At 63.5% G+C, this 27534-nt stretch overlaps 1 protein-coding gene across 7 annotated transcripts in view; it reads left to right on the top strand.

Annotated features, from left to right (window-relative positions):
* The window catches only part of NFIC (nuclear factor I C), a 62130-nt gene that overhangs the window by 8960 nt on the left and 25636 nt on the right, over positions 1 to 27534 (top strand). For all 7 annotated transcript variants that reach the window (XM_086699537.1, XM_086699536.1, XM_086699535.1 and 4 more), the window contains exon 2: positions 5822 to 6353. In XM_086699537.1, the coding sequence (XP_086555663.1) occupies positions 5822 to 6353 (532 nt within the window). The remainder of the gene's footprint in view (positions 1 to 5821; positions 6354 to 27534) is intronic.

Raw genomic sequence — 27534 nt, 5'->3', positions numbered from 1 at the left:
ACTTGCTTTTTCACTTTTACTCTCGAGAGTAACTGTGGAGCAGCGGTTACTTCCATAAATCCTGCCGGCGGGAAGGCCGGCCTCCCGCTCGCCCCGCTCTGGGCCTCCCTCCCTGCCTCCCTCCGCCCCAAGCGCCCGCCACGTTAGTTATTCCGGGTTTGGGGCCAAATCCCTCTTGGCTGCAGGGCCCAGGATTCCCCGGGGCCGCGGGGCTGGGCCCAGGCCACGGCCACGGCCACGGCCAAGCCGGGCCGCCAGGGCCCCTCCCTCATTCATTCATTCCTCCCTTCATTTCTGCTCCTCCGTCCCTCTCAGCCCCTTAGGGCCGTTTCTCCAGCGGGGAGACTGAGGCTGGGAGGGTGGCCGGGACTTGTGATCTGTGTACTAGATATTTGAAGTGCCTCCTAGGGGCGGGGGGTGGGGATCGGGAATCAGTGACGTCTAGGCCTGGTGGGGGCCCTGGGGGGGTCGGGGTCCCCCAGCACCTCAGGGCCGGGAGAGGAGCCCAGACCAGAGAGGGCCAGGGCCTGCCCGGGGTGGCACAGCACAGCACGGCTGGCAAGGCTGGGCCTGGGGCCGCTTCCTGCCTGGGTGCTGAGCCGGGCCTGGGCAGGTGGACGCTCCCTGTGGGTGTGCCCCCACCCCCACCCGCCGCCCGTGGTCTGATGGCCCCTGCTTCGCTCCTGCAGAAAGCACGACCTCGCTCCAGGCTGCTCTCTGTCTCCGTGCCTGCGTCCCTCCCTCCCTTCTCTGCGGCGGCGGTGAGGTGCCTCAGTGCGTCAGGGCCAGGCGCCTTGTAAATCACGAAGCCCGGATTCTGGCCGAGTCAGCGTTCTCTCCCTCTCTCCCTCTCTCTCTCTCTCCTCCCTCCCTCCTTCTCTCTCTCCCTCGGTCTCTGTTTCTCTTTCCCTCTGTCTCTCTCTCCCTCCGGCTCTCTGTCTCTGTCTGTCTGTCTGTCTCTCTCAGCCTGAACCGTCTGACCTGTCTCACACCAAATGCACACAAAACACTCACCAGGTCCTGGGTCCTCCCGCCCCCCGTCACACGAATGCACGCGTTCACACCGACCCATACACGCGTGTGCCGCCTCGCCTAGGTGCATCCCCTTGGTGCACGTGCAGGGGCCCCCGCGGGACTGAACCACACGCAGCCACGCGCACAGACGCACAGACGCGCGGGCTGACACCGCACCGACGGAGACACGGCCCCGCCTCGCCGCGGACGTGCCCTCACGGGGTTCCCCCAGCGGGACACCTAGGGCCCCTCGGATCCGCCTCCACATCTCGCTCAGGAGGCTCAGCACTGAGCCCTGGGCCTTCCGGCTGGGTGCCTCTGGGCAGGGGACCTCACTCTTCGTGCCCCGTCCTCACGGTGAAGTTCAGGGTGAGCTTCAGCAGCTCGTTGCGGCCTGAGGATTCAGGGAGGCGCGTCCCCTCTGAGGTGCCCGGCGCACAGTAGGTGCTTATGTTTGCTGCATAAACGAACGGCCGCACGGGTCCACCAGCTGAGACAAGGTGTGCAGGCCTGCCTTCCTCGGATGCCTCACCCTTAGCACAGCGCCTGGTATGCAGTGGGTGCCAAATAAATGTGGTTGTGATTATGGCGGTCGCTAGACTAGTAATTGGATCAAACATCTGGGAGGCCTTTCCAGCATACCCTCCCCTCGTTCTGTCACTGCTTGCTGGGCAGGGAGCCAGGCCCTGGGCTGGGTGATGGGGACAGCGGTGACCCCCGAGGGTCTTTCTCGTGGTCTTTCCTCCCCGCCGGGCCTTGTCCAGGGTCGTCCCGAGTCTGGCCAAACCCAGCGGGGTAGCAGCATCCTTCCGCGCCTGGGGTGTGTGAACAGGGGGGTAATTAAGGGTGAGGTTGCTCCCACGGGGATCCGGGCGCTGGGGGCACAGCGGTGAACGACAGGGACCAAATCCGTGTCCTGGAGGGCCTGCCGCTCTGGCCGAGGACGAGGTGGCGTGTGACTTGGGACGGAGCAGGGGAAGGGAGTCACACGGGATTCAGAGCGGGCACGCAGGGTGCTCCGGGGAGTCCCAGCCATGGGGCCAGACCACGTGCTTGAAGGGCCCAGCAGCGAGGCCGAGGGGGTCAGGAGGTCCCCAGTCACAGGGACGCGGGTCCGAGTCCCAGCTTGGCGCCTCCCCGGCTGCGTGGCTGTGGGCGGGTGGCCTCGGTGCTCAGCGCCTCAGTCTCTCCATCCAGAAAATGGGTGCAAGGATCGTCCCTGTCGGTAGCTCAGGAAGTGATCGGCCCCTGAAATGACTCCCTATCTGTCTCTCCCGCACCCCGGCCATCCTGCTGGAACATGAAGGCACAGAGAGGGAGGTCGGGAGACTTCCAGGGTTCAGACTCCCTGGTCACTTTGGCAGGAAGTTTCCATTCCCACTCCTCAGGATACATGCCCAAATTCTTCCCAGTGGCCCACTAGACCCTGCACACCCGGCCCCTGTCGCCTCCCTGCTCTCGGCCCTCCCATTCTTCCTGTTCACTCTGTTTCAGTGACACCAACCTCTTCGCCGTTCTTGCAAAACATTAGGCACGGGGCTGCCTCAGGGCCTCTGCACGTGCTGTTTTCACTATGTGGAGAGCTCCTACCCTGGACTGTCATTTTTTTAGGTCTTTGTTCAAGTGTCCTCTCCTCCGAAAGACCCTCCCTGACCACCGTCAGCAAAAAAAAAAAAAAAACAAAAAAAAAACCCCGCAACCCAAGGGATCCCCTGGCCCTCCTCAAACTCCTTGAAATTTTTTCAGGGCACTTTGTTCAAACTGACATTTTATTACATATTTCTCGGCTTGTTTTAACATCCGTCCCTACCCCAGATCAGGATCCAGGTGAGGACAGAGCCCAGGTCACTGCTGGGTCCACAGCACCGTGCGCGGAGCTGGCACACAGTAGGCACTCAATAAATGTTTGTGGAACAACCAAATGAATCTCTCCCTCGTTATATGAGCGTTGTGCCTAAGCTGTGACGCTCTGAGCTTGAGGGGAGGAAGGACCTGAGGTTAGGAACACTCATCTGGTGCCAGATGGGCCTGGGTTTGAATACGAGCTCTGCTGTTTGCCGCTTAACCTGGGTTTAACCCGGAGGGAAAGACATTGGACCCGGGGCTTTGAAGGATGCGTAAGAGTTTGGGATAAGCATTCAGGAGCTGGCGAGACTGATTCGCCGTAACGTTTCGTGAGCCACCGAGTAGATGAGGGAGAGAGAATCTTTCCTGGAAAAGCTGTGGTTTGTGAATAGGAGATTCATGGTCTAACCCATCCGGCAAGGGCTGGGACCCAGGTGTCCAGCTCCCGGATGCTGCTCCCCCAGGCGAGGGCATCGGGAGGTGCCTGGGAAAGATGCATTGGTTGTGGCAGGCCTTGTGGGACAGAGACGGTGACGGGCCTGCCTCTCACCTGGCCTGACCTCCCAGGGAGGACAGGGGACGCTGGGGCAGCAGGTCCATGACCCAGTTACAGACTGTTTGCCTTCCTTCCTCCGGGCCCAGCTGGGGTCACTGGTGACGTGGGCGCCCACCCCTGCCCACCTCCCTGGCACCTCTGCTGAGAGTGGACCTAGAGGGGGGGTGGGGCTCCAAGAAGGGGCGGAGCCCAGAGAAAGGGGAGGGGTTCAGAGAGAAAAGGGTTCTGGCGACCTGTCTGTCTGTCCCTGCGGGCTGACAGTCCGGCTGCCCCTTCCCAGCTACCTCTTATCACTGCCCCAGTAAGCGCGAGAATTTGGGTGGCGGCCACGGCCCAAGGTCAACACCATTGCCTTGGCCTCCTGCCACCCTGGCGTCCCCTCCACTGGGGGCAGCGACCTATGCCTCTACTGATCCCCACCCCCCCCCCCCCCAACCCCGGCTTCTCTGGCCAGGCAGCCTGGGCTCTGGTCCCAGCTCTGCTGACCGGCTGTGTGACCCTGGGTGAGTCACCCCCCGTCTCTGGGTCCAGCGTGTCAGGTGGCATTCACGCACAGAAAAGCCAGGCTGAGGTTGGACAGACTCCGGCCTAGGATGGGCCCCCTCCATTCTCCCTCTGCCTCAGCAGGTCAGCCGGGGTGGGGGCAGGGGTGGGGGTGTGGGCAGCGGAAGAGAGCCCTGAGGTCCCGTCCCTGCCACAGCTGTCACGGTGACTCACGCTTTGGGGGACATCGGAGTGGGGAGCTGGGGTTGGCACAAGCCGAGCCCCGGCCCGCCCCACCCTGGCGAGGGCGGGAGGCTATTTTCAGAGCCTGGGTAATAGGTGAAATCTGAGGTCGTTTCCCTTCCCCACCCCCCCGCCGGCACCCCACGGCCAGAGGTGCCCAGGGCAGGGAGGGTGCACTGGGGTGGGGGTTACCGTGGGGTCCTTGGGCCTTTCCCTGAGCCCTGGAAGACTGTAAGCCACCAGAAGACTTGTAACAATGTCACGGGAGCTGGCGGGCCCAGGCGAGAGTGGAGACACACGGCCCAAGGTTTTCGTCCCTTTGTCTTCCTTTCTCCTGGAGGCCGAGACACCAGGTCTGGAAGGTTCTGCAGACTCAGTTTCCCTTGATGAAACACGGAGAGAGGCAGCCCCCCTACCCCCAGGGGAGGGGACTGGGCCTCCCACGGCCCCCGGTTGCGCTCCGGGGGACCCAGCGAGGGCCGCTGCTGTTGTCATGGGGAAGTCAGATGGGTGTAGGTTCCACGCCCCTCGTGACTAGGTCCCCTCTTAGGGCCTCAGTCTTCCCGTCTGTAAAGTGGGTGTTGGGGCCTCCCGGCAACACCAGTTAGGCATGACTTGGGGGGGGGTTGGGTGTTGAAGTCACAGGTCTGGCCAGGACTTAGAGCCTCCCCAGGCCTCAGCTTTTCCGTCTGTGGAATGGGTCTTACCGGCCTCCAGGGGCTCCTCTCTCCAGCTCTGGACCTCCTTGGACGGGCTCCCCTTGTCTCTTGGGTTCTGATCTCATGCCTTCTTGGGCCTCCGCTTTCCCTACCCCTCCAGGGGGGTCTATACAGGAGCCCCTCCCCCTTCCCTCGGCCCCTGACGTCTAGGTTGCCCTAGTCTTGGCCCGTAGACCTCGGCCGGCCCTGTCTGTACCGCTGGTCTATAGGAACGATCCCTAGCCCTCATTTCTTAAATCTGCACCAGGGGCCAGTGGAGGCTGCCCTCAGACCTGCCCGCCCCGGTGTCAGCTTTCTTTGCTGATGGTAGACCTGAGAAACCAGCACCAAATGACATTCTCAGAGCCTGGCCTCTCCTGCAATCATTGAGTGCTCACTGTATGCCTGGCGTATGCTTGGCCCCGGTCTAGACACGGGAGCGCACGCTCTGGTTCCGGGGTTTGCAAACCCCAGGTCCCGGGGCCCGATGCCCGCCACCTCTCTTCCTAAATACCGTGTCATCAGAACGTGGTCACGCCCGTCATTTACGCGTCGCATCTACGGCTGATCTGGCACTAGGTGCAGAGTCGAGCAGGTGCAACAGAACGGAACGCTCGCCACCTTGTCCTTTAAAGCGCTTCCAGACTGGGGTTTGCCGACCCCCTTTCTGGTGGACAGAGAAGAGCTCCGTAACATCCTGTTCTCCTGACCTCAGTGTTCCCCATCTGTACAGTGGGTTCGCCCCCATCCGCCTCTGGGGGCCCTCCAGGGTTCAAGACGGCCCTCCATGAACTCCTGCCTTGCCCTGCGCCTCCCACATAGTCCAAGCCTCAGTTTCCCCCAGGAGGTTAGCAGGTCCGCGGTGGCTCCCTGCCCACACGCGCCTGGGTCCTCCTGGGGCCCCTAGACCTCAGTCCCCTGGGCTGGGCGGTGGGCCCCCGGTCCCCGGCGCCTCCTGACCTCTGGCCTCTCGTGCCTGCAGGATGAGTTCCACCCGTTCATCGAGGCGCTGCTGCCTCACGTCCGCGCCTTCGCCTACACCTGGTTCAACCTGCAGGCGCGGAAGCGCAAGTATTTCAAGAAGCACGAGAAGCGGATGTCGAAGGACGAGGAGCGCGCGGTGAAGGACGAGCTGCTGGGCGAGAAGGCCGAGGTGAAGCAGAAGTGGGCGTCCCGGCTGCTGGCCAAGCTGCGCAAAGACATCCGGCCCGAGTGCCGCGAGGACTTCGTGCTGGCCATCACCGGCAAGAAGGCGCCGGGCTGCGTGCTCTCCAACCCCGACCAGAAGGGCAAGATGCGCCGCATCGACTGCCTGCGCCAGGCCGACAAGGTGTGGCGGCTGGACCTGGTCATGGTCATCCTCTTCAAGGGCATCCCGCTGGAGAGCACCGACGGCGAGCGGCTGGTCAAGGCGGCGCAGTGCGGCCACCCGGTGCTCTGCGTGCAGCCGCATCACATCGGCGTGGCGGTCAAGGAGCTCGACCTCTACCTGGCCTACTTCGTGCGCGAGCGAGGTGAGGCGGGCGGGCGCGAGCTGCGTGCGTGCGTGCGTGCGCGCGCGCCCGGGGTCTCCAGGGGGCGGTGTGCGCGCGCGCGCGCGCTCGGCCGAAGCGGGGAGGCGGCTCAGGTGCGCCCCCCAGACGGGAGGCAGAGGCAACGGGAGGGTCCGAGGGGGTAGGTGGGCCCGCGCTAGGGCAGCGGGCAGGCACAGGTGTGAAGGGACAAGATAGGGTTCAAGGACGGTCTGAGGGAGGAGGCAGTGTGTCCTGGGGGGTTTAGAGGTGAGAGGCGAGCTCTTGAGATGGCGGGAGACGAGATCCTGTCCCGGAAGGCCCGAGGGGCAGCAGAAGGCCTTGCTGGGAATAGGGGTGAGGACCGGAGAGTGACCGGTGGCAGAGAAACAACCTTATCCCTCTGGGGAAAGCGGAGACAGGGCTCTGGTCGCCCGCTGTGGATCCTGGTTGGTCCACCCTCGGGCCTTCCGCAGAGGCCTGACAGGTCCCGCCTTTGTGCCGCGTGGGAGACTGGGTGCTGTGCGACTTGGGCTGGGTGGCCACCCTCTCTGGTCCGCTGGTCCCCTGTGTCCCCAGCTCCGGCCCTTCTAGCCGGGCGTCTGCTGGCTCTGGGGCCGGATGCCCCTCCTGGAGACAGCAGGGTTTGTGAGAGCGAGGAGACCCACGGCAGGTTCCTGGACAAAGTGGAGTGGCTGAGCTGAGCTCTGCGGGATGGCTGGACAGAGCCGAGTGTGGGGGCGTCCCAGAGGGTCAGCGGCCTGGGCAGAGATGCGGAGGCCAGATGTGCGGGCCGGCCTCTGGATGCCGGCAGGGCTGGTGGCCAAGGGCAGGGCCTGGCTGGCAGGGCCGTGGGCTCTGTCGCCCTGCTGCTTCCTGGCTGTGGGTCCAACCTGGGCCTCAGTTTCCCCTGTCTGTCACATGGAGGTTATGAGTCCTTAGCTCGATTAGGCCACGGGGGACTCGCCAGGTCACACATGTAGGTTGTGAACACTGGCCTGCCACGTGGCAGGTGTCAGCTGGGAATGTGTTCATGTGAATGGAGTCCAGCGTGCCCGTAGGACCCAGCGGTCACATGTCACATGCCCCCCCCCATGCCTCGCCCCCCCCCCCGCCCCCCGGGGCTGAGCCTGGTGCTCACGTGGGCACGCACCTGGGGGCCGCCTGAGTGGGTCCGGTGGGTACGCTCAGGTTGCACGCCCAGCCACGGCAGACCCCCCCCCCCCGGGAGCACGCTCCGTGGCACCACCAGAAACAGAAGGAAGGCCGGGGGGCGGCCCGGCGTGGGGGTCTGGTGGGGGCAGACCGGGCGCCCGGCCGCCCAGGTTCCACGCAGAGCCCTGCCCTGTTCAGGCCGTGACCTTGCACACATCGCCGTTCTGTGTGTTTCCTCTGCACGCGTGGGGGGGGGGGGGGACAACCACGCCGACCCCTGGCGGTCTCCAGGGGGTGTGTGGGGGCGGGAGACGCGGGCAGCCTCCCAGTCTCGACCTGGGTTCCCCGACCTTGACCCCCTCCGCCCCCCTGCCCCGCCCCCTCGGACAAGCAGCAAACCCACTGAGGCCGGGAGCGAAGCCGCCTTCGGGGTCGCGGAGGCAGAGGGGCGGACGAGGCGCCTGTGTGTCCCGGGGCCCGGGGGGCAGGGGTGGCCTTGGGGGCTGCTGAGCTCATTACCACGCGGGTCCAGGCCTCTCCCACCACACACCACCCACATCCATCCTGCAGCCTGGCCCTGCCCCCACCTCCTCCGCGCTGAGCTGATAAAATTTTGAAGCGAGTTTTCTGCCGGAGTCAGCACAATCTCCAGCCGGCCCCCTCCCCCGCTCGGCTCGGCAGGCAGGCAGGCCGGGCCTCCAGGCTTCCCCAGACACCCTCGTGTCCGGCGGCCATGCCTTTGCCGGCCAGCCCCGTCTGCCTCTTCGCTCGAGGGCTGGGGAAGGTCAAGGCTCCCGTCATCCCCGTGGGAACCCCAGCTCACCCTGGTCCCGGCTGACCCGGCCTCAGCTCAGCAGCTTGCGGGCTGGGTGATCCGAGACAAGTCGCTTAACCTCTCTGTGCCTTCTTTCCTCGTCTTTAAAATGGGAAGCTCGAAAATAGTTGACCGGTAGGAACGCTGGGCCCGCATGGTAAGTGCCCAGAGACGACCCCCCGCGGGGCGGGAAGAGGTGCCAGGCCCCCGGGGGCCAGGGCTCCACAGGCCACTCCTGTGACCCCCGCCAGTATCCTCATCGCGGTTCCGATTGGCCAACTCTGCCCCTTTGCCCCTGATGCTCCCTCTGCCCGGAGGTCTTTCGCGTACGGAAAACTCCTGCGTATGCTTCAAAACCCCAACTCCGAACTCCACTCTCTCTCTCTGCCGGGCATCGTTTCTGAGCACTTAGCGATTCTTTCCCGTTCCCTCAGCAGCCCTCCAAGGCAGGGATCACTGTGGTTCTCGCGTCGAGGATGAGGAAACAGAGGCCCCCAAAAAGGGACCTGCCCGCCCAAGGTCACGTGGCCGAGAAAGGGCAGAGGTGGGATTTGGATGTGGGCAGCTTCTTTGAACACAGCCCGGCCCTTCCCCCTGAGTGGTGGAGGAGATAAAGGAAAACTGCAGTGCGCAACTTGGGCATCCGGTCGGCGTGTTGGCACCCCCGGGCTGGGCCTGTGTTCTGGGCTCCCACCTCCAGGCCCCCCGTGCTCCTCCCAGGCCCCAGCGAAATCTCTGTTCTTGGTCCCGCAGGTTGTCGGTCTGACGGCGGAGGCAGATGGCCACCGGCCGCCCTCCTTCTTCCACTTTGGGGTCTCAGGGCTGGAAAGTGTTGTGGCCTGGGCCGCAGCACAGCAGCCCCTTCAACCGGGCCCACGGGGAGCGTGCACGCAGGGGGGGACGGGGCACCTCGGAACAGACAGAAAGACCGAGAGACACACGCGGAGACAGTTGGAGGTCCAGACAGACAGACGGGCACAGAGGCCTGGCACTCAGTCCCCCTATCCTGGGACAGGCGCAGCCCCCCCCCCCAGCTTCCGCGTCTCTCCTGGGGGGTCAGGTGGACTCACAGGAGTGCTCCCACCTTTATTATGGGGGACGAAGGGGTGGGGGTAAGCTCTGAGAAGGCCCTTTCACCACTGGGGTTCCCAGGCCGGTCAGAGCCCAGGGCATCTCCTGGGGTGAAATCTGGCTGCCCCAGTGTCCATCTGGGGCCACGGGGCCCTGAGTCCAGGGGCTGGGCTCAGTATGTGCCCTGGGGGCAGCTGGGGGACCATGATGAGCGGGTGATGTGAGCTTCACCTGAGGACCCGGGGGGCTGCCCGCTGAATGGGTACACTGGGCAGGGGACCCGGAAGCTGGCAATTCACGGTTCAGTGAATAAAAACAAAGCAGGGCAGGGTGTGGAGACGGGTGGGGAGGGGGACACTGCAGGCCGAGGAGGGAGGGCGGCCCCAAAGAGGTGGCTTTTGAGATCGAGGCCTGAAGGAAGCAAGGGAGCCACAGAGGCACTTGTGGGAGTGCACCGGGCACGGGGGCACAGCCAGTGCAAAGGCCCAGAGGCCAGCGTGGCCCGAAGCGTGAGGAGCGGAGCGCGGGAAGGCCTGGGAGGGGAGGAGACTGGCGGAGGCAGAGGCGGAGGCGAGGCCTGCTGCGTGGCGGCTTCGGCTTCGTGGGGAGGGTGGTGAGGAGGCCAGGAAGGAGTGGGGGGGGGGGAGCCCGGCACTCCTCCACCTGCCTTGCATTTGGGAGGGAGCCTGGAGGAACCGAGGCCCAGAGAGGGAAGCCGCCTGCCCAGCCCTGAAGCCCAGCCAGGCCTCCCCGCCCCCTCTGGCGGCCTGAGAAACCTGAGGCGCGGGCGGGCCCCGTGCCAGGGCCGGGCGGGGGAGGGGTTGCCAGGCCCGCCCGCGCCGGCAGCTGCCAGCCCGCCCCGAGCGGCCAGCCCAGATGGTGCCCATCTGCTGACGCGGGGCCGGCTCCTCGTTCCCGCCTTGCGTGGTGCCAACCTCCCGGGATGGCGCTGTGGGCAGGGGCCGGCTCGGGGAGCTTTGCAGCTGCTGGAGGGGCGCCCCGGGGCGGCCCAGGGAGCGGCAGGAGAATCGAGGGGGTCCCCAGCCCCTCCCGGAGGGAAGTGGGGAGCCGTGATAACCACAGAGGTAAAGCAGTGCGAGCACATTCGGAGTGCCCGCTGCGGGCTGGGTCTCAGCTCATCCCACGTTTTCCCTCGTTCGATTCTCGCCACCGCCCTGCTGGGGGGGGGGGGGGGGGCGGTTACCTTCTGGTAGGTCTCAGGCGAGGAAGCCGGCCCAGAGACCGTCAGCCACTCACCCGAGGTCACACAGCTCCTAAGAGGCAGAGCCGAGTTAGAACCTACAGGATCCTGAGTGCCTGAAACCCCTAAAGGGAAAAAGCCCGCGAGCCGCTTTGGAGGTTGGCGGGTGGCACCCACACCCTCTCCGTCGTCCAGACGATAGAAAGAGGGGGAGCTCGAATGCACGGTGGATAAATGAACGACCAGCAGTGAACCGCACCGAAGGGCCTACCGGGACCAAGCCTGGGGCCAGGGTCAACGGGCACCCTGGGTTCAGACGGTCTGGAGCAAGGGGGCCCAGGGCAGCCGCGGGCCTGCCCCTGGTGTGCTGTGTGACCTAGCCCTCTCTGGTCGGGGGTTGTGGGGGACTGAAGGCAGGAAGGTGGGGCCTTGTGGGATACAGAGAGGAGCAGGCCAGGCCATGACTGAGGCTCCCCCCTGCCTCCTCCGCCCCGTCAATCTCGGCCCAGCACGGGGCCCTTGGGAGACGAAAGGCGGGCGGGAGGGCGCGTGAGGGCACGCATTTGTCCGCGTGACGTTCACAGTTGGCGCCCGGGCTTGCTTCAGGCCGCGCGAAGTGCATTCTCCTCTCGAGCCTTGGTTTTTCCATCTGTGAATGGGAAGCCTAAAAATGGTGTCGGCCGCTCTGGGGACCAGAGTCAGCGATCCCCCGGAAGCAGATGGGAGGCACCAGATAATCGCTCGGTCCTTTCCTGAACCCTCTCTCCAGCCCCAGGGGACAGTGGGAGAGACCCCCGGCCCGCTCTGAGACCCCGGGCCTCGTTCCGCCCGCCCCGCGAGCCAGGACGGGCTCTCCGCTGGCAGCTGGCGGCGTTGCCCCCTCCAGGTGCCTGGGTGGCGCAGGGGTGAGGGGCTCCGGGCAGCCCGGATTCCCCCAGGGCTGGGCGGCCAGGTGGACCGGCCGTCTGCCTGTGCAGGGAAGGTGGCCGCAGGGGTGGGAGGCCCAGACGCCAGCTGACGGCGTATTTATAGCTGTGGCAGGCCTCCACGCTCCTGGTCAGCAGCAAAGAGATACCAGCAGGTGAGGGTTCCGCTCACACAGCAGGCCGGGAGCCCAAGGGGAGAGTTGGGACTCACTCTGTAGCCGGGTGACCCAGGTTCAAATCACACGGCTCGTGCCTGTCGTGGCCTTCAGGAAAAGTTGACATCACGGCCGCGGGCCTCGGTTTCCTTCCCTCTCAAATGGGCGTGATAAGAACGGTGCCCACCTTGCTGGGCCCCGTGGGCTCAAAGTCACGGAGCGCCTGCCGAGGGCCGGAACGCGGGGCCCACGGGAAGCACCCAAAAACGATCTGTCGCCCCGAAAAAGTGAGGACATCCAGGAGCGCCTGGGTGGCCCGGTCCGTTAAGCATCCACCTTGGGCTGAGGTCATGAGCTCGCGGTTCATGAGTTCGAGCCCCTCGTCGGGCTCTGTGCTGGTGGTGTGGACCCTGCTGGGGATTCTCTGTCTCTCCCTCTGTCTCTTGGCCCCTTCCCCACTTGCCTGTGCGCTCTCCCCCCCACCCCCCACCAAAATAAATAAATAAACTTAAAAAAAAAAAGAACGTCCTCCCACCTGCCACCGCGTGGAGGGACCCGGAGGCCACTGTGTGCGGTGACAGAAGCCAGACACAGACACGTCCTGCGTGACCCCACGCACAGGGGGCCCCCAGAGGAGTCCCGTCCACAGAGACAGAGAGCAGATGGTGGGAGCCGGGGCTGGGGCAGGGGGCGGGGAGTCCGTGCTTCCTGGGGGCAGGGTCTCGGTCTGGGGAGATGGAAAGTTCTGGAGACGGATGGCGGGGGCGGCTGCACGACCGCATGCGTGTGCCTGAGGCCGCTGAGCTGTGTGTGCTTGGAAAGGGTTCAGATGGTGAATTTCGTGTTGTGTGTATTTTACCCCAATTGAAAGACTCGCTGTTGTTGTTAATAATAATAATAATAATAATAATAATAATAATAATAATAATAATAAGCAGAAGTGCGTTCTATATGCATCAGCTTCATAAAAATGACCACGGTACCGTAAAATAGTGATTATCAGCATCCCCGTGCTTGTGGTCCTGGCCCCAGCTCTGCCCTCCGATGGGCAGATGTGCCCATCTTTGCGCCCGGGTCCGCGGAGCTCAGGGAGTGTCCAATCTGTGACAAGGGAACCTCGTAGCACGCGGCGGGCGCTCAGGAGGGGGACCCCGTTGGCGGGGAGGCGCTCCCCTTGCGGACGGACCTTTCGCGCCCCTGTTGCCCGCCCCCCAGCGGTCCACCCCCACCGAGGCAGGGGTGAGGAGGCTCCCGGGGGGGGGGGGGGGCCGCCCACCGAGCGCCCTGTCCCCACGGTGTCAGCGGGAGAGGGAGACATTGCGGTGCACCTGTGGTGGCCACCCCAGCATGGCGGCTGCAGTTGCCGCCTTGGCCCTCTGCCCAGCGAGCCGAGGGGAGGCTGAGGGCAGCTAGGGACATCTCTGGCATCCCCCCCCCCCCCGCCCCCCGCCAGCCAGCTGCCAGGCCAGCCCCTCTTCCTCCAGCTGGGTGTGGGCAGGAAGTCACAGATGGCCAGAGCTGGTGAAGCATGAGGGAGGGGGCACACGGGGACACTGCACGTCTTGTCCAGATGGGGAAACTGAGGCCCAGAGAGAGGTGGGACGCTGCCCATGGCTGCCCAGCCAGTAGGGGCCCTTCCTCCGGTCTGTTCTGTCCCATCCTGTGCCCCAAGGGAAGACAGGTCAAGGCAGGGACGAGGGGGGTTCCAGGAATTCCCAAGGCCTGAGTTCTAGAATCTTCAGAGGGGTCTTTACTGTGTAGGCAGTTTGTTTTTTTTATTTTTTCGAATGTTTATTTATTTTTGAGAGAGAGAGAAAGAAAGACAGAGCATGAGCGGAGGAGGAGCAGAGAGAGAGGGAGACACAGAATCCGAAAGAGGTCCCAGGCCCTGAGCTGTCAGCACAGAGCCTGTCGCAGGGCTCGAACTCACGAACGTGAGATCTCGACCTGAGCAGAAGCCGGACGCTCGATGGACTGAGCCACCCAGGCGCCCCCCCCCCCCCCGCCCCCGCCCCCGGGCAATTCTCCAGTTCTCCGAGGCCGGTTTCAGAACAGCACGGTCCAGTAGAATATGGCGTGAGCCGCGTAGATAATGTAACTTTTTTCTCCGGTCTCCGCACGGAAAAGTCTAAACGTACAGGGGACGTGGGTTTTAACAATATATTCTGTTTCACCCGGGACAACCAAAATATTGTCATTTTGACACAGAATCAGGGCGGACAAGGTATTGAGATGGTTTACGTTACTCTGTTTCTTCTCGGTCTTTGAAATTCACACCCTGATTCTGACCAGCCACGTTTCAGCCGCTCAGAGCCACGCGTGGACCAGGCGGGCAACTCGGCTCTAAGAGCATCTGAATTCTAGAGACTCAACGCAGATCTCAAGTGCGCCCCAAGTTGGCTAAATGTTTTTAAGTTTATTTATTTCTTTGGAGCGGGGAGAGACTGAGGGACAGAGAGACAGAGAGAATCCCAGGCAGACTCCACGCTGTCAGCGTTAGAGCCCGACGTGAGGCTTGGACCCACCGCCCTGAGAGCGTGACCTGAGCCGAAATCAGGATTCTGATGCTTCACCGACTGAGCCACCCAGCCCCCCCCCCCCAACATTCATCGAGGTTGTTATTTAATAGTCCAGGAAACTTTCCTGGAAACCCTCAAGCCGATCCCTTGATCTAGAATTCCTCACGCGTATTCCAGACCATCCAGGGGCGGGTTTCTGAGTATCTGGAAGCAAGATCCCAAGTGTTTGACGACGGGTTTTTGCTTCCGGAGGGACAAGCTCCGGAATTGTACGACTTGAGTTCTAGGACCCCCGGGGCGGGTTCTGGCGTCTTCGAGGGGAGATGTTTTCAAGCATCTGGGAACAGATCTCACATGATCTCAACCAGGGTTCTCAAGCACATGAGAATTCCAAACCCGTGAAATCTGTCAGTGCTTCTCCCAGCGTCGATTTCATCGACATCCAAGAAACCCTTGAAGTATATTCTTGACCGTTGGTGGCAGGTTCCGGAATTCCTCACACGGGGTGTTTTCATGCCCGAGGACGGGCTCTGGAGTTTTCTTGAGCTGGGTCCTAGAACTCCCAGGGGTAGGCTCTAGGATTCTCTTCGTCGGAGATGCAGAAAGCTCAGGTCAGTCGAGTACGTCTGTCCTGAGACCAGGTGACAGAACGGAATGTTTCAGAAACGATGCTTACAGAGGGCAGGGGGCAGATTTTGGTTTCTCTGAGGCTCTCCGCCCGGGACTGGCTGAGGCAGCGGCTGCCTTCTTGGAGGCCCCGTTTCGTGGGGGTGAGAACCTGAAACCAGGTAGCCCCGGGAATAAGAATCAAGACTTCGTTTGATCCGCGGTAGATAGATGTCAGTCGCGGGGACATGGAACCCTGGATGTGTTTCCAGAGGCCGTTGCGGGCTGGGGGTGGGGCACCAGGACAGCTCCTACCCACAGCCGGCAGGTGCTTAGTAGGGCCTCGGGTGAAGGCAGCGGCTGTAATTGGAGGCCGTGACTTTGGATGGGAGGCAGGGTTGCACGTCTGGGGCACTCGCGGCCGGCCTGGGGGCTCTTAGACTCCCGGCGGATGTGAGGGTCTGTCCGCCCCGTTTCACTTCATGCTAACCCCACCGAGGTAGCAACTGTCGTGAGCTGCATTTAGCAGTTAGGGAAATTGAGGCCCAGAGAGGTTAAAGCCACTGGCCTGAGGTCACATAGCCAAGAGCTAGCATCAGGACTCGAACTCAGGCCTGGAAGATCTGAGGGCCCACCACGGTCCCCTGGGAAGGGGCCATCTGAGGTGTGTCAGGGGCCTCCCCAGAATGTCCCGGGATCCGCCCTTTGGGATTACAGGATTTGGGTGCTAGTGAGTGGACGCCAGGTTCAGCTGGATCAAGGAGCACCTTTGGGGGCTGCCTCCTGGCTGGGCATTGGGTCAGCCTCAAAGGCCCGGTCCAGGAGAACCAGGGAGGAGGTGCAGCCAAGAGGCCAGGTATCTCTGTGTCTCTCTGCCTCTATTTCTCTGTCTCTCTCCTAGTGCCTGTCTCTTACTCTGCCTACGCCTAGTCCCTGCCTTTGCCTCCTCCCTGCCTCCCACCCAGGCCAGCCTGTGGGCTGCCCGGAGGTGGCAGCAGCAGCTGAATGGGCCCCTTGTTCCTGACCACACCCGCCCCTTGGGGTAACCCCGGGACAGGCCCTGGCAGCCTGCTGCCTTAAAGGGCCAGTGCCCAGGGAGAAGAGGAAGGAAGAAGGAGAGGGGCCGCCTCCACCCCCCCAAGCCACACCCCTCCCAAGGAACTGAGCCTCCCGGGGCTGGGGGGAGGTGGGGAGGCTGTGGGGGGACTGCCACACCCAGACACCCCCAAGCCCACGTAGTCAGACGGAGGGCCTGGGGCTGGGGAGGCCTGCCTGGCGAAGGAGACGGGGGGCGCACGGTAGGGCTTGGGTTTGACCTTGGGCACATCCCTCCTCTCCGCACCTCAGTTTCCCCACCTGTTCCTGGGGCTCCTTGCGTCCGCCCTGGGGCCTGCTGGGCAGACGGAATAGAACCCGGGCCAGGGTTTGGCACACAGTGGGGCCACCACGCAGCACCCGAGGCTCGCACATTCCCCCGCGGGCCGGCACGGCCACTCCCTCGGGCCTGCCTGTGGCTTCACTGCAGGACGGGGCCACGGCGGCAGGCCCGTCCACAGAATTAAAAGCCTTTTAGAGCAGGCCCGGTGCTGAATTCAAGGCTGCATGTATTGAGTGCCAGCTGCACACCAGGCCCTGTGCAGAAAGGTCGCGTTTGCAGCCCCATTGTACAGAGGAGGTGGGAGGTTCGGGCTCTGGCTGAGGCCGGACCCCAGCTGTCACCAGAGGCCTGTCGCCTCCGCCCTCTGTCTGGGGCTGTGAAGCTTTAGGCAGCTCCCTCGGCCTCTCTGGGGCTCAGTCTCTCTGTCACAGTAATGGGAACACCCCCATCCACTCGCAGACTGGAAGCCTTTCACTTTTCCGGGCACAGGATGCTGTGGCTGAGACGCCGGCCTCCCCCCCACCCCGGACAGGAGCCGACCCAGAGGCCCCTGCACGGGCCTTCACCCGGCGGCCACTCTGGGTGGCCTCGGCGTTCCTGTGCCCCAGGCCGGCCCCACAGACGGCCCGGGACAGGTTGCTGCCGGATGGACAAGCCTGTTCCCTGCTTCCTTATGTAACCAGGTTATGCAAGGGCAGCTGGCCTGCTTACATAAGGGGAGGCCGGGCCTGGCGCCCAGCTGGGGAGGGGGAAGATCTTAAAGGGGCCGGTGTCCCCTGAGTCTCCCCTCCGGGGCCCCGCGCCAACCCGCACGGGGGCACCCTTATGGACGGGGTGATGCTGTGCTAGTCATTGCCGGCCCGTCGGCATTACTATTACGGTTGTTGGGGTTGTTGACAGACACCCTGTTTGTTCCCAGTGGCAGTGGGCCGGCCGCGGGGGCCCAGAGGCCTGGCGTGGCCTGCTCGGCTTCTGACACTTGCTTATTCCCTGCTCTCCCCGAGCCTCAGTTTCCCCATCTGTAAAATCTGCTTGCCTCGTGGGGCCGCCGAGGGAGACAAGAGTGAAGACCCACCAGGGGTCCGGGGCAGCACAGAACACGTCCGCACTCAGCACTCAGCCAGCGCAGTCCCTGTGTAGTCAGTAAATAGATTCAGTGCTCACTGTGGGCTCTGGGTCCTGGGGACACGGCCGGGACACGAGACAGACGAAACCGCGGCGCTCGGGGGGGGGGGGGTTCCCGGTCGGGAGGAGCAACAGACAAAGAACAAGCGGGAAACAGCAGTGGGCCATGAGGGCTGTCGAAAAAATAAGGGCAAAGAGATAGAGACAGCGGGCTATTTGGTGGGGTCTGTCGGAGGGCCTGACGTTCCAGCTGGGACCCGAAGGTTGAGGAGTTGCCAGCTGGGTGAACAAATGGGAGGAGAGCATTCCAGGTGGGAGAAACAGCCTGTGCAAAGGTCCTGGGGCAGCACCGGGCCTGGTGGTTTGAAGGAGCGGCAAGGGGGCCCGTATGGGTGGAGCTGAGTGGACGAAGGGGAGAGAGGGAGGAGGGGAGGGCAGAGAGGGGACGGGGGCAGGTCCTGCAGGGCCCTGGAGGCCACTGGGCCTTTACCCTGGGGAGCTGGGAGCCCTGGAGGGGGGGGGGGGGGCGACAGACGCTGGTGGGAAAGTGAGGGGGTGATATTTGAGGGACCCAGGCCACCGCATGGGTTCCGGAGAGGGGAGAATGGAGGCAGCCAGCCTGCAAGCCTGTTCCTAGGTGTGACAGTTCAGGGACCATCGTCAGCCTAGGCGGAGCGGGCCGTGCGAGTCGATCGCCTGGGTCATAGGTCCCTCCGGCCCCCGGCCTGGGCATACGCAGCGGAGGGGGGGCGGCGTTTCCCCCATTCTTATCTCCATGCTCGCCAGGGGAGCTCAGGCCAGGACCTGCCCCGCTCTGCGCCTCAGTTTCCTCATCTGTGAAACGGGAGTGACAATCTGTAACCGCGGAGCGGGTTCAGTGAGCACCTGGCACGGAGCAGGCCCCTTTCCAGCGGTCAGCAGTCGTGAGGCAGGAGGCTCATAAGAAGGGAGAGAGCCCGCCGGCACGGGAGGCGTGCAAGTGGAAACCCGCAGTACTCACTGAGACGGGCCACCGGGCAGTTAACTGACTGTGCCCTCTCCGAGGCCCTGTTTTGTTCCAGTAAAATGGCACCCCCCTGGTGCCTGGCCAAATTCCACCGTGGCAGCTGGGGAAACAGACCCAGAGAGGACAAGGGGCTAGCCTGGCGTCACAGCCAATCTGGGGCAAGGCGGGGGGGAGGGGCATCTCACCATGTGGCTCCGGTGCCCCCGGAACAGATGGCCTGGCTCCAAGCCACTCACTATACCTCAGTTTCCAGATCTGTGAAATGGGCACACTGCTGGGATCGGTAGGAATTAAGCTGTGATTCTTATTACCTTCATACACCGTTCTCACTCCCCACAAGCCCCTTCGGTGCCAGCTCCAATATCCCCTCCCCCAGGAAGCCTTCCTGGGCCCCTAGGACAGATTCCAGTTACTTCCTTGGGCTTCTGCAGCCACAGGTCCCTCCCTCTGATGTTGAGGCCCTGGAGCAGGTGAGGGACCTTCTCCAAGGACCAGGGGGACCGACACGGGCAATGTTTGCGTGACATTCCACACCCTGCCTCGGGCCTGCTGCCGGAAATCCCTTGTGTCACCACTGATCAGAGTCTGTGTCCCCCTCAACCTGGTCTTTTCCTCTGACTATCCCCCAATTTTCCCGACGGTCCTCAGACTCCTTTGACAAGCATGTATTTTGCACCTTTTGTATGCCACGCCCTGTCAGGATAATCCCAGTCGTTTGTGCCTACAGTGTGCCAGCCCCTGCTGAATGATCATCACTCGTCTGCAAGCATCTATTGAGCGCCAGCTATGTGCGAGCGTGTATTGAGTACTAACTGCGTGCCAGGCTCCAGGAAGAGAGGCCTCAGGAGGGCCAGGGGAGCAGAAACGTCTCCCACCCCCTCTCCCTTCAATTCAGGCTGGGGCCCTGGAGTTTCCAACCTCCTCCTGCAGTTGAGGCAGTGGGTTTACTTTTTTTTTTTTTAGTTAACTTATTTTGAGACAGAGAGAGAGAGAGAGCGTGAGCGAGCACAAGCGGGGGAGGGGCAGAGAGAGCGAATCCCAGCAAGCTCTCTGATGTCGGCACAGAGCCCGACGCGGAGCTCGAACCCACGGACCGTGAGATCGTGACCTGAGCTAAAAAAAAAACAACAAGAGTTGGGCGCTTAACTGGCCGGGCCACCGCAAGGCGGTGGGTTTAAAGCGGGGGCTCCGGAACCAGAGTAACTGGGCTCTGAGCCGCTCGTGCACTTAACAGCCGTGAGACTTGGGCCAAGTCCCTTCCTGCCTCTGGCCCTCAGTTTGCTCCTCTGTGAAATGGGAGTGCCCAGATCTGAGGTGTTTGCACCTCAACACCCACTTTCTGCAGAAGGGGAGCCAGGGAGAGGGGCTGCGACGTTCCGTGTCCCCCTTCCTTCCCGCCCCCCACCCACCCCAGCAAGGCTGGGATGGGACCCATCCTCCTGACCCCACTCCGGGGAGGCCGGACTGCTTTCCCTGGAAGCCCAGAGAGGGGCAGGGCTGGCCTGAGGCCACACAGCTCCTGCAGGATTCTGCCCCGCTCTGGAGCCCTCCCTTCGTGCCCGCCTCCCTTGGCCAGGAAGTTCTCCCCCCCCCACCCCCACCCAAGAAGCATCAGAAACGGGGGAGCCGGGAGGGGCCGCGGCCCGCGCCCATTTTTGGCAGCCGGCGTTCTCTGGCGCTCCCGCCCGGCCCCGTCCACCGTGTGGCCACAAGTGGGGCTGGCCCGTCCCCTCCCGGGGCCGCGCATGTGGCCCCGGAGCTCCCCGCCCCGCTCGGCGGCCGCTGAAGCAGGCCTGCCAGGGAGGCAGGAGGAGGCCCGGGCTTGGCTGCCGGAGGAGCCAAGAATTTGCTCCAAATGTAAACAGCAAGTTATTTTAAGGCTGCCCCCCTCCCCGGGTGGCGCTGACACATTTGACATTGGAGGGGACCGGTGGGGGGGGGGGGGGGTTGCGCGTGTGGGTATTTTTAACCTGTTTTTCGCGGCCCCGGTGCCACCCGGAGTGGGGTGCGTGAGCGGGAGCAGGGCCGCGGGGCGGCCACGTGTGCTGGGCCGCCTGCCTGCCCCCCGCGCCCCGTGGGGCGCGCACTTAACCCCTCGGAGGCCACGAGGGGCCCGAGGGGAGCCCCCCCCCCACCCCCACCCGGCAGGGAGGGCCGGCGCTCCGCTCCCGTGCCAGCCCCAGCCTCCTGCGCGGACAAAATGGCCGCCAAGGCCGGCAGAAGCATCTGGAAGCCGGGGGAGGGAGAGTGGAGAAAATGGCCGCCAGAGCCATGATGTCATAAGGCGGCCTGGGCGCCAAAGCATCCCGGGATGGGGCTAGTCCCGGCCTGCAGGCCTCCGAGTGGGCCCTGTGGCCGGCGGGGACCTCCCCGCGGGGCTCTGGGGCCAGACACCCCGAAACGGCCACGCCGGGGCCCCCGTGGGGCCTCCCGGGCTCCCCGAGTGCGGCCCGAGGCCTGGGCTCGGGGCATCGGAGGGCCAGCACCCTGACCCGCTGGCCTGAGGTGTCCACGGGCGCCCGGCCGGGCCGGAGCCAGGCCACGGAGCGGGCCAGGCGGCGGGGGCGCTGGGCCGGGTGGGAAGCGAACAGAAACTTTTCTTTGAAAGTGACTCCGAGGCAGGTTGGCTCGGGCCCAGGCGGCCGGGCGGCAGGGGAGAGGGAGAGGGAAAGTGCGGTCCAGACTCCAGGAACACGCGGGTCAGGAAGCACAAGGCGAGGGAGGAGGCCGGCATCCAGGAGGTCACCGGGCCGCGCCCTCTCGCCGCTCGGGTGCCCTGCTTCTCGTCCGCGTTTCCGAGACGTTCCCCGGAGGCCGGCGAGCGCGCGCCTTGAACGTCCAGCGTCTTGCTTTTTCTTCCCTCCGGTTTGTCCAGGCGGCGCCTGGAGGAGGCGTGCTAGAGCCTCGGTGCCGAGACGCGGAGGCTCAGAGAGGGAAAGCGCTTTCGCTGAGGTCACACAGCGGGGGCCGGACCGCAGGCCAGGGGTCGCCGCTGCTGGGCTGGGCAGCCTGTGTTCCGGGCCCCCCCCACCGGAGAGCCAGGGTTGGTGCTGAGGTTCCTTGCGACTCAGGGCGGTCTCAGTTCTGGTCCTCCTGCCACACCACCAGCACCAAGCTCAAGTTGAGCGTAGCCTGAAGTCCTCCTACCGTGGCTCGACCCCTGGCCTTCCTTACAATGGCTGGGGCGCAACCTGCGGCCGTGAGCCTCAGGGATGGGACTTCGGGTCTGTTTTGTTCAGAACCTAGAACAGGGCCTCGTACCCAGGAGGTGCTCAACACGTGGGTTGAATAAACGAGTCGCCGTGTCCCTTTGTGCCTGGATGTGCGCAGACGCTGGCATGGGGTGGGGTGGAGGCTCAGGGACACGAAGCAGGTTGTCACATAACCGGACGCACGTGAGACTCCGTCGTCCCGCCTCTCGGGAGGGACGGGCGGAAGCGAATTCCCCAACTCCCCCCAACATCGAGCCCAGATCCCGTGCCAGGGACTGTGGACACGTAAACCACATTTGAAATGAGCGGAGTGAGGGGATGGGCCCGGCAGGCATTCACAGGAAGGGCGGTCCAGGCGGAGGGCACGGTTTGTGCAAAGGTCCCGGGGCATCGCGGGGCCCGGCACATTGGAGGAACAGTGAGGAGGCACGTGTGGCCGGAGCAGAGCGGGCCAGGGGGAAAGAGGGAGGAGGGGAGAGCGGGGAGGGGACAGGGGGGCAGTTTCGGCAGGGCCTGGTGGCCGCAGGGAGGACTTGGGATTTTCATGTATTGATAGACCCCTGTGGTGGGGGGGGGGGGGGGGGGCTAGGGCTTGGCCAAGGGGCCAAGGGCGGGTGTTCCGGAGAAGGAGGTGTTAGGGTTAGGCTGGTGAAGATGGCTGGGGCTTGCCTGGGAGGGAGGGGGCGGCGGGGCGGAGGGACAAAGGCCAGGGTCGCATGTGCCGCGCGCGCGCGCGCGCGCGCGCGCGGCCTTCCAGGACGGGGAAAGCTGAGCCTCGGCTGGCTAATGTTTAAAGATGGCTGGTGACAGCCGGGAGCTCGGAATTCCAGGGCCTGGCTTTGGGTTTGTCTCTAGCTGGCCGGCGTCGGAGGCGGACGTGGCAGCCCGGCCGAGCCAGCTGCGTTTGGAAGCCCGCTGAGGCCGGAAAAGAAGGCCAGCGAGCCCCGCGCGCGCGGCAGCCGGGCCGCGGGGCCCGCACGGGGACTCCGGGCTCCCCCCCGTGTCCCGCCGGCTTTTGAAGAGGCGCGGGCCCGACTTCGTCAGGTCCCGTCCCTGTGTCCGTCCGCGGGCCACCACCCTGGGCCAGTGCCCGCACCCCCTGCCCGGTCTCCCGGCCCCCAAGGTTCCAGAAGCCACTCGGCAGCCACGCTGTTTTCGCGTGTGTGTGTTTTATCGCGGTTAAAGGACACAGAGTAGAAAATTCACCCGCGTAACCGTTTCCAAGCGCACAGCGCCGCGGCCTCAGGCACATTCACGCTGTGCTGCGTCCACCCCCACCACCCGTCTCCAGAACCTTCCATCTCCCCAGACTGAGACCCTGTCCCCATGAAGCACGGCCTCCCCACCCCTGGCTCCCACCATCCGCTCTCTGTCTCTGTGGACGGGACTCCTCTGGGGACCCCTGTGCGTGGGGTCACGCGGGACGTGTCCTTCTGTGTCCGGCTCCTGTCCCTGCGCACGGTGGCCTCCGGGTCCCTCCACGCGGTGGCAGGTGGGAGGACGCCCTTCCTCCCTGAGGCTGGGTCACATTCCAGCGTGTGGCTGGACGCACCATGTTCACCCTTCCCTCTGTCCCCACGTGGGGCAGCCGGGAACCTCGCGGCTGTGCACGCGGGGGTGCGGGCATCCTTTGGGGGCCCCACTTGCACCCCTCATTGGGTGCATCTGGGTGCGTGGAATTGCTGGGTCGCGTGGATTCCGTGTCTAACTTTCCGCGGGAGCAAGCGCCATGCCGGCCTCCAGAGCGGCCGCCCGTCTCGCGCTCCTGACGCCTTGGCACGGCCTCGTAGCCACAGGTGCTGTGCCGTCTGGCAGAGCCGGGGGCCTGTCCCTCCACGTGGCGCTCGAGAATAAAACCCAAGCCTGTCGCTGCAGCCACGTGGCCCGCGTGGCCCTGTTCACTCCCCTTTGCTCACCGTGTCGGGTCCTCCAACATCCTGTGTCTGTTCCCGCCCCAGGGCTTTTGCACATGCTTTGCCTTTGCCCGGCTCTCCCCGGGGCCAGCTCCTCCCCGTTGCTGAGGCCTCAGTGCCAACGACACCTCCTCAGAGGGGCCCCCGCCGGGCGTCTGTGTCGAAAGTCACCCCCAGAGCCGCCCTCTGTCCCCTCACCCAGTTTAATGGCCTCGCTGGAACTTAGAGCCACGTGGAGTTATCCCGGGCCTCTTCTGTTTGCTCGCTTCCTGTCTGTCTCTCCGCCCTTGGCACCCTGCCGTCTCCCCAGTGCCTGGCAAGTAGAAGGTGGTCACTAAACACCTGTGAGATGAGTGTGTCACCTCGGCGTGTCGCTCTCCCAGTTAGGGACGGCCGCAGGTTTAGCCACGAGGATGAAGGGAGTTGTCTGGTGCCAAGGGGTGGGTGTTCCTGGGCGGGAAGGGCGGGACCGGAGGCCCAGCGGCGCCTTTCTCGGGGGCTGGGACGGACCGAATTTGGGCTCCTGGCCACGGACAGGAAAGAACACTCTGTACGCTCGTCAGTGGGATCCAGTTTACATTTCTATTGTCGCCACGATCATGTGCTTGTTTGAGCAAAAGGATACGGGAGGAGGTGACGTCCCGGCTACACATGAACGCCCCACGGGCCTGAGAAAGTCGAGAGAACCGGTCCGGGCCGAAGCAGGGAGTCACTTGAGATTCAGCTGTTGCCAGTGGCCAGACTCTCACTTATACTAGCGTGAGTGTGGCTACCTATGCTCTGTGCGTGGTGCTAAAGAGCCTCGTGTGCCTCCCAGAGAAGGAGATCTTCGAGGAAAGGCCCGGAATGACAGGAGAGTGTCAGCCATGTAGATGCCGAAAGGACATCCAGGCAGAGGGTACCACACCACCTGTGCAAAGGTCCTGGGGCAGGATTGGGCCTGGCACGTTGGCAGAGCAGCCAGAGGCCCATGTGGCTGGAGCAGAGTGGACGATGGGCGAGAGAAGGAGGAGGGGATGGGAGGGGGGGTGGGAAGGGATGGGGCGGTCTGGCGGGGCCACAGGGGGCCGCTGGAGGTGGGAGCCCCGGCAGAGGAAGGACGAAGTTCATCTGGATTCTGAGTTTGGACAAACGCCGTCACCAGCACAGTATTTATCCCCTTATCAGCGATTGGCCCTTCCTCTTCCGAAGCAGCTCAGACTCCAGCCTCACCCCCATGAAGGAAGGCAGCGGTGGAGAAGGTTCGCTTCGCAGATGGGAAGACCGAGGCTCAGAGGGAGGACACGGGACTAGTCCAAGGTCACACGCCAGGCTGTGCCAGGCAGGGCAGGGACTCCGTGCGGCTCTGGCTCCCAGGAGACCCCCGAGGTCCGACGATCGGGGGGGGGGGGGGAGGGAGGGGGGCTACACCCCGCCCCCTTCCTTCAAGACCCCGGTGCGTTTTAAAGGCCCCGGAAAGCCCCACAGCTGCTCGGAGACCAGAGATGCCGTTCTTCTTGACCATGAGGCCCGTGCTCGGTCGGGTCTCGAACCACGAGCACGGGTCACCGGCGGGCCCGTCCTGCTTCAGCTTTCACCCAGGCGCCCCCTCCCCCCCCCCCCCCCCCCCCCGCCACCGTTTATGCGTTCTTACGAGGAGCAGATAAAACCGTCACTTACTTGCCGTCTCTGGGTAACCCCGGGGATTGCCGGACCGGATCCAGGACGGCTTCAGGGTGTCAGGCCAGACCGTGTCGCCCGTCGACGCACCCCGTCTCATGACACCGCGGCCCCTACCCCCGGCGACCCGAGCGGGGCGTGCTCGGAAGTCTCCCCAGCCTGCGCGATAGGGTCTGGGGGCTCTGCTCCCCGAGGGGGTGCTCGTCGGCGTGGGCAGAGCAGGGAGGTAGGTACCAAGGGCGTATTCTGTCCCTAGTGTCCCCAGCACACGGATGAGTGTGGTCTTATGCCCACCACCTACTTCTCCCATCCCCCTCCCACCTCCCCTCTGCGGGTTCTCTGTAGTCAAGAGCCCGTTTTCTGGCTTGTCTCTCCCCCGCCCCGCGCTCTGTTTATTTTGTTTCTTCAGCTCCACATATGAATGAAATCCTACGGCGTTTGTCTTTCTCCGACTGACACATTTCGCTCAGCGTTATGCTCTCTAGACCCATCCATGTTGTCCTCCTGGGGGAGTTTTGAAGATTAAATAAGTCAGTGGAGGTGAACCGTGCAGCCCAATATAGTCAAAGAAATGAGTCACTAAGCATTAACAATTGGACCGTACCATTTCACCCAGAACCCTCATCAACCCCTCCCAGGACCTCCAGTCTATGCCCCTCCTCCTCCAGGGGCGGCCACTCACATCTCCGAGCCCCGTGGGGCCTCCCTGGCACTTGACACGCCCCGAGTTTATCCCCTGGGTGAATCTGTTTGCTTGTTCATTGCCCGTCGCTCCCCCGTTAGGACCTGGGTGCCACGAGGGCAGGGCTTTTTTGCCCATTTTCGTCACACTGTGTCTTCCAGGCTTCTGACACCCAGGAGGTGCCCAGCAGTCAGTTCCTTTCAAAAGGAAACGGGGGGCGCCTGGGGGCCTCCGTCGGTTAAGCGGCCGCCTTCGGCTCAGGTCATGATCTCGCGGTCCGTGGGTTCGAGCCCCGCGTCGGGCTCTGTGCCGACGGCTCGGAGCCCGGAGCCTGCTTCGGATTCTGGGTCTCCCTCTCTCTCTGCCCCTCCCCAGCTCACGCTCTGTCTCTCTCTCCTTCAAAAACAAATAAACATTTTTGAAAAATTATAATTAGAAAAAAAAAGAGCGAAGAGAAGAATTGCTTACCTTCTCCCTCCCCCCAAGCACTGGTTTTCACCCCCACTGGAAACGGATGGATCCAGAGCAGGGCCTCCCCCCCCTCGGCACTGCAGACACTGGGGCGGGTCATTCTGTGGGTGGTGTCCTGGGTGTGTAGGGGGTCAGCGGCGTCCCCGGCCCCCTGGATGCCAGGACAGCCCCAGTCGTGACAACCACAGAGGCGCCCAGACTTTGTCCTGAGGGGCAGGATCACCCCCGTTAAGCAACTCTGCGATGGGCACATAACTTCTCTGACTTGACATCGGCTTTGGATAAGAGACTGAGCTGCGCCTCAGTTTACCAAACTCATCAGTTGGGTAGATTGAATCAATCTACCGTGACCGCTCTTCACGCAGTACGACTCAGCAGACAAAAGCCGTTGTCTTGGGGCCTGGGGCAGCTGGGGGCACTGGACATTAGCCATCCTTTTTTTTTTTTTTTTTAGCGTTTATTTATTTTTGAGGGGGAGACAGAGAGAGACAGAGCGTGAGCGGGGGAGGGGCAGAGAGAGAGGGAGACGCAGGATCTGAAGCAGCTCCAGGCTCCGAGCCGTCAGCACAGAGCCCGACGCGGGGCTCGAACCCACAACCGCGAGATCGTGGCCTGAGCGGAAGTCGGACGCTTCACCGCCGGAGCCACCCAGGCGCCCCTTTTTAAAAAAAAATTTTTTTTTAATGTTTAGCCTGTCCTTTCAACATTATCCATTAGACGTCTGTTCAGACCAGAGGACATTGCATTTAAGGGCCGGCTGTCTAAGCAGATGAGAGGAAAAGGGACTCTCTGTGCCCCTTCCCTCCCGATATTTCATGGAAACATCCATCGCAGCTCAGCCCCCGGGGGGCTGAGCCGGGCTCAGCTTTCCGTGATGGTGGCAGGGTTCCGCACCGTCCAATCTGGTCCCCGCCAGTCTCGTGGGCTCCTGAGTAGCGAAAGGTGACCGGTGCTGGCGAAGTCCTGAAATTCTAACTTGATCTCAGTTTAGTTCGCTTACGTGTAAAGTCGCATGTGGCTGGTGGGAGTTTTCAGGACCCAAGTGACAGGCAAGTGGTCAGCAGACAGATGAGACTTTTTGTGAAGGTTGGAGGTACTTAAAAATAAGATCACATAATTAAAAGTCAGGACGTCCTGCCGCCTGCCACCGCGTGGACGGACCCGGAGGTCACCGTGCGCAGTGACAGGAGCCAGACAGAGAAGGACACGTCCTGCGTGACCCCCACTCACAGGGGGTCCCCAGAGGAGTCCCGTCCACAGAGACAGAGAGTAGACGGTGGGAGCCAGGGGT

This window comes from Puma concolor, chromosome A2 (genome assembly GCF_028749965.1).
Source record: "Puma concolor isolate L17-30 chromosome A2, mPumCon1.1.hap2, whole genome shotgun sequence".
In the NCBI taxonomy this organism is placed as follows: Eukaryota; Metazoa; Chordata; class Mammalia; order Carnivora; family Felidae; genus Puma; species Puma concolor.
This window is presented reverse-complemented; position numbering and strand designations above follow the sequence as displayed.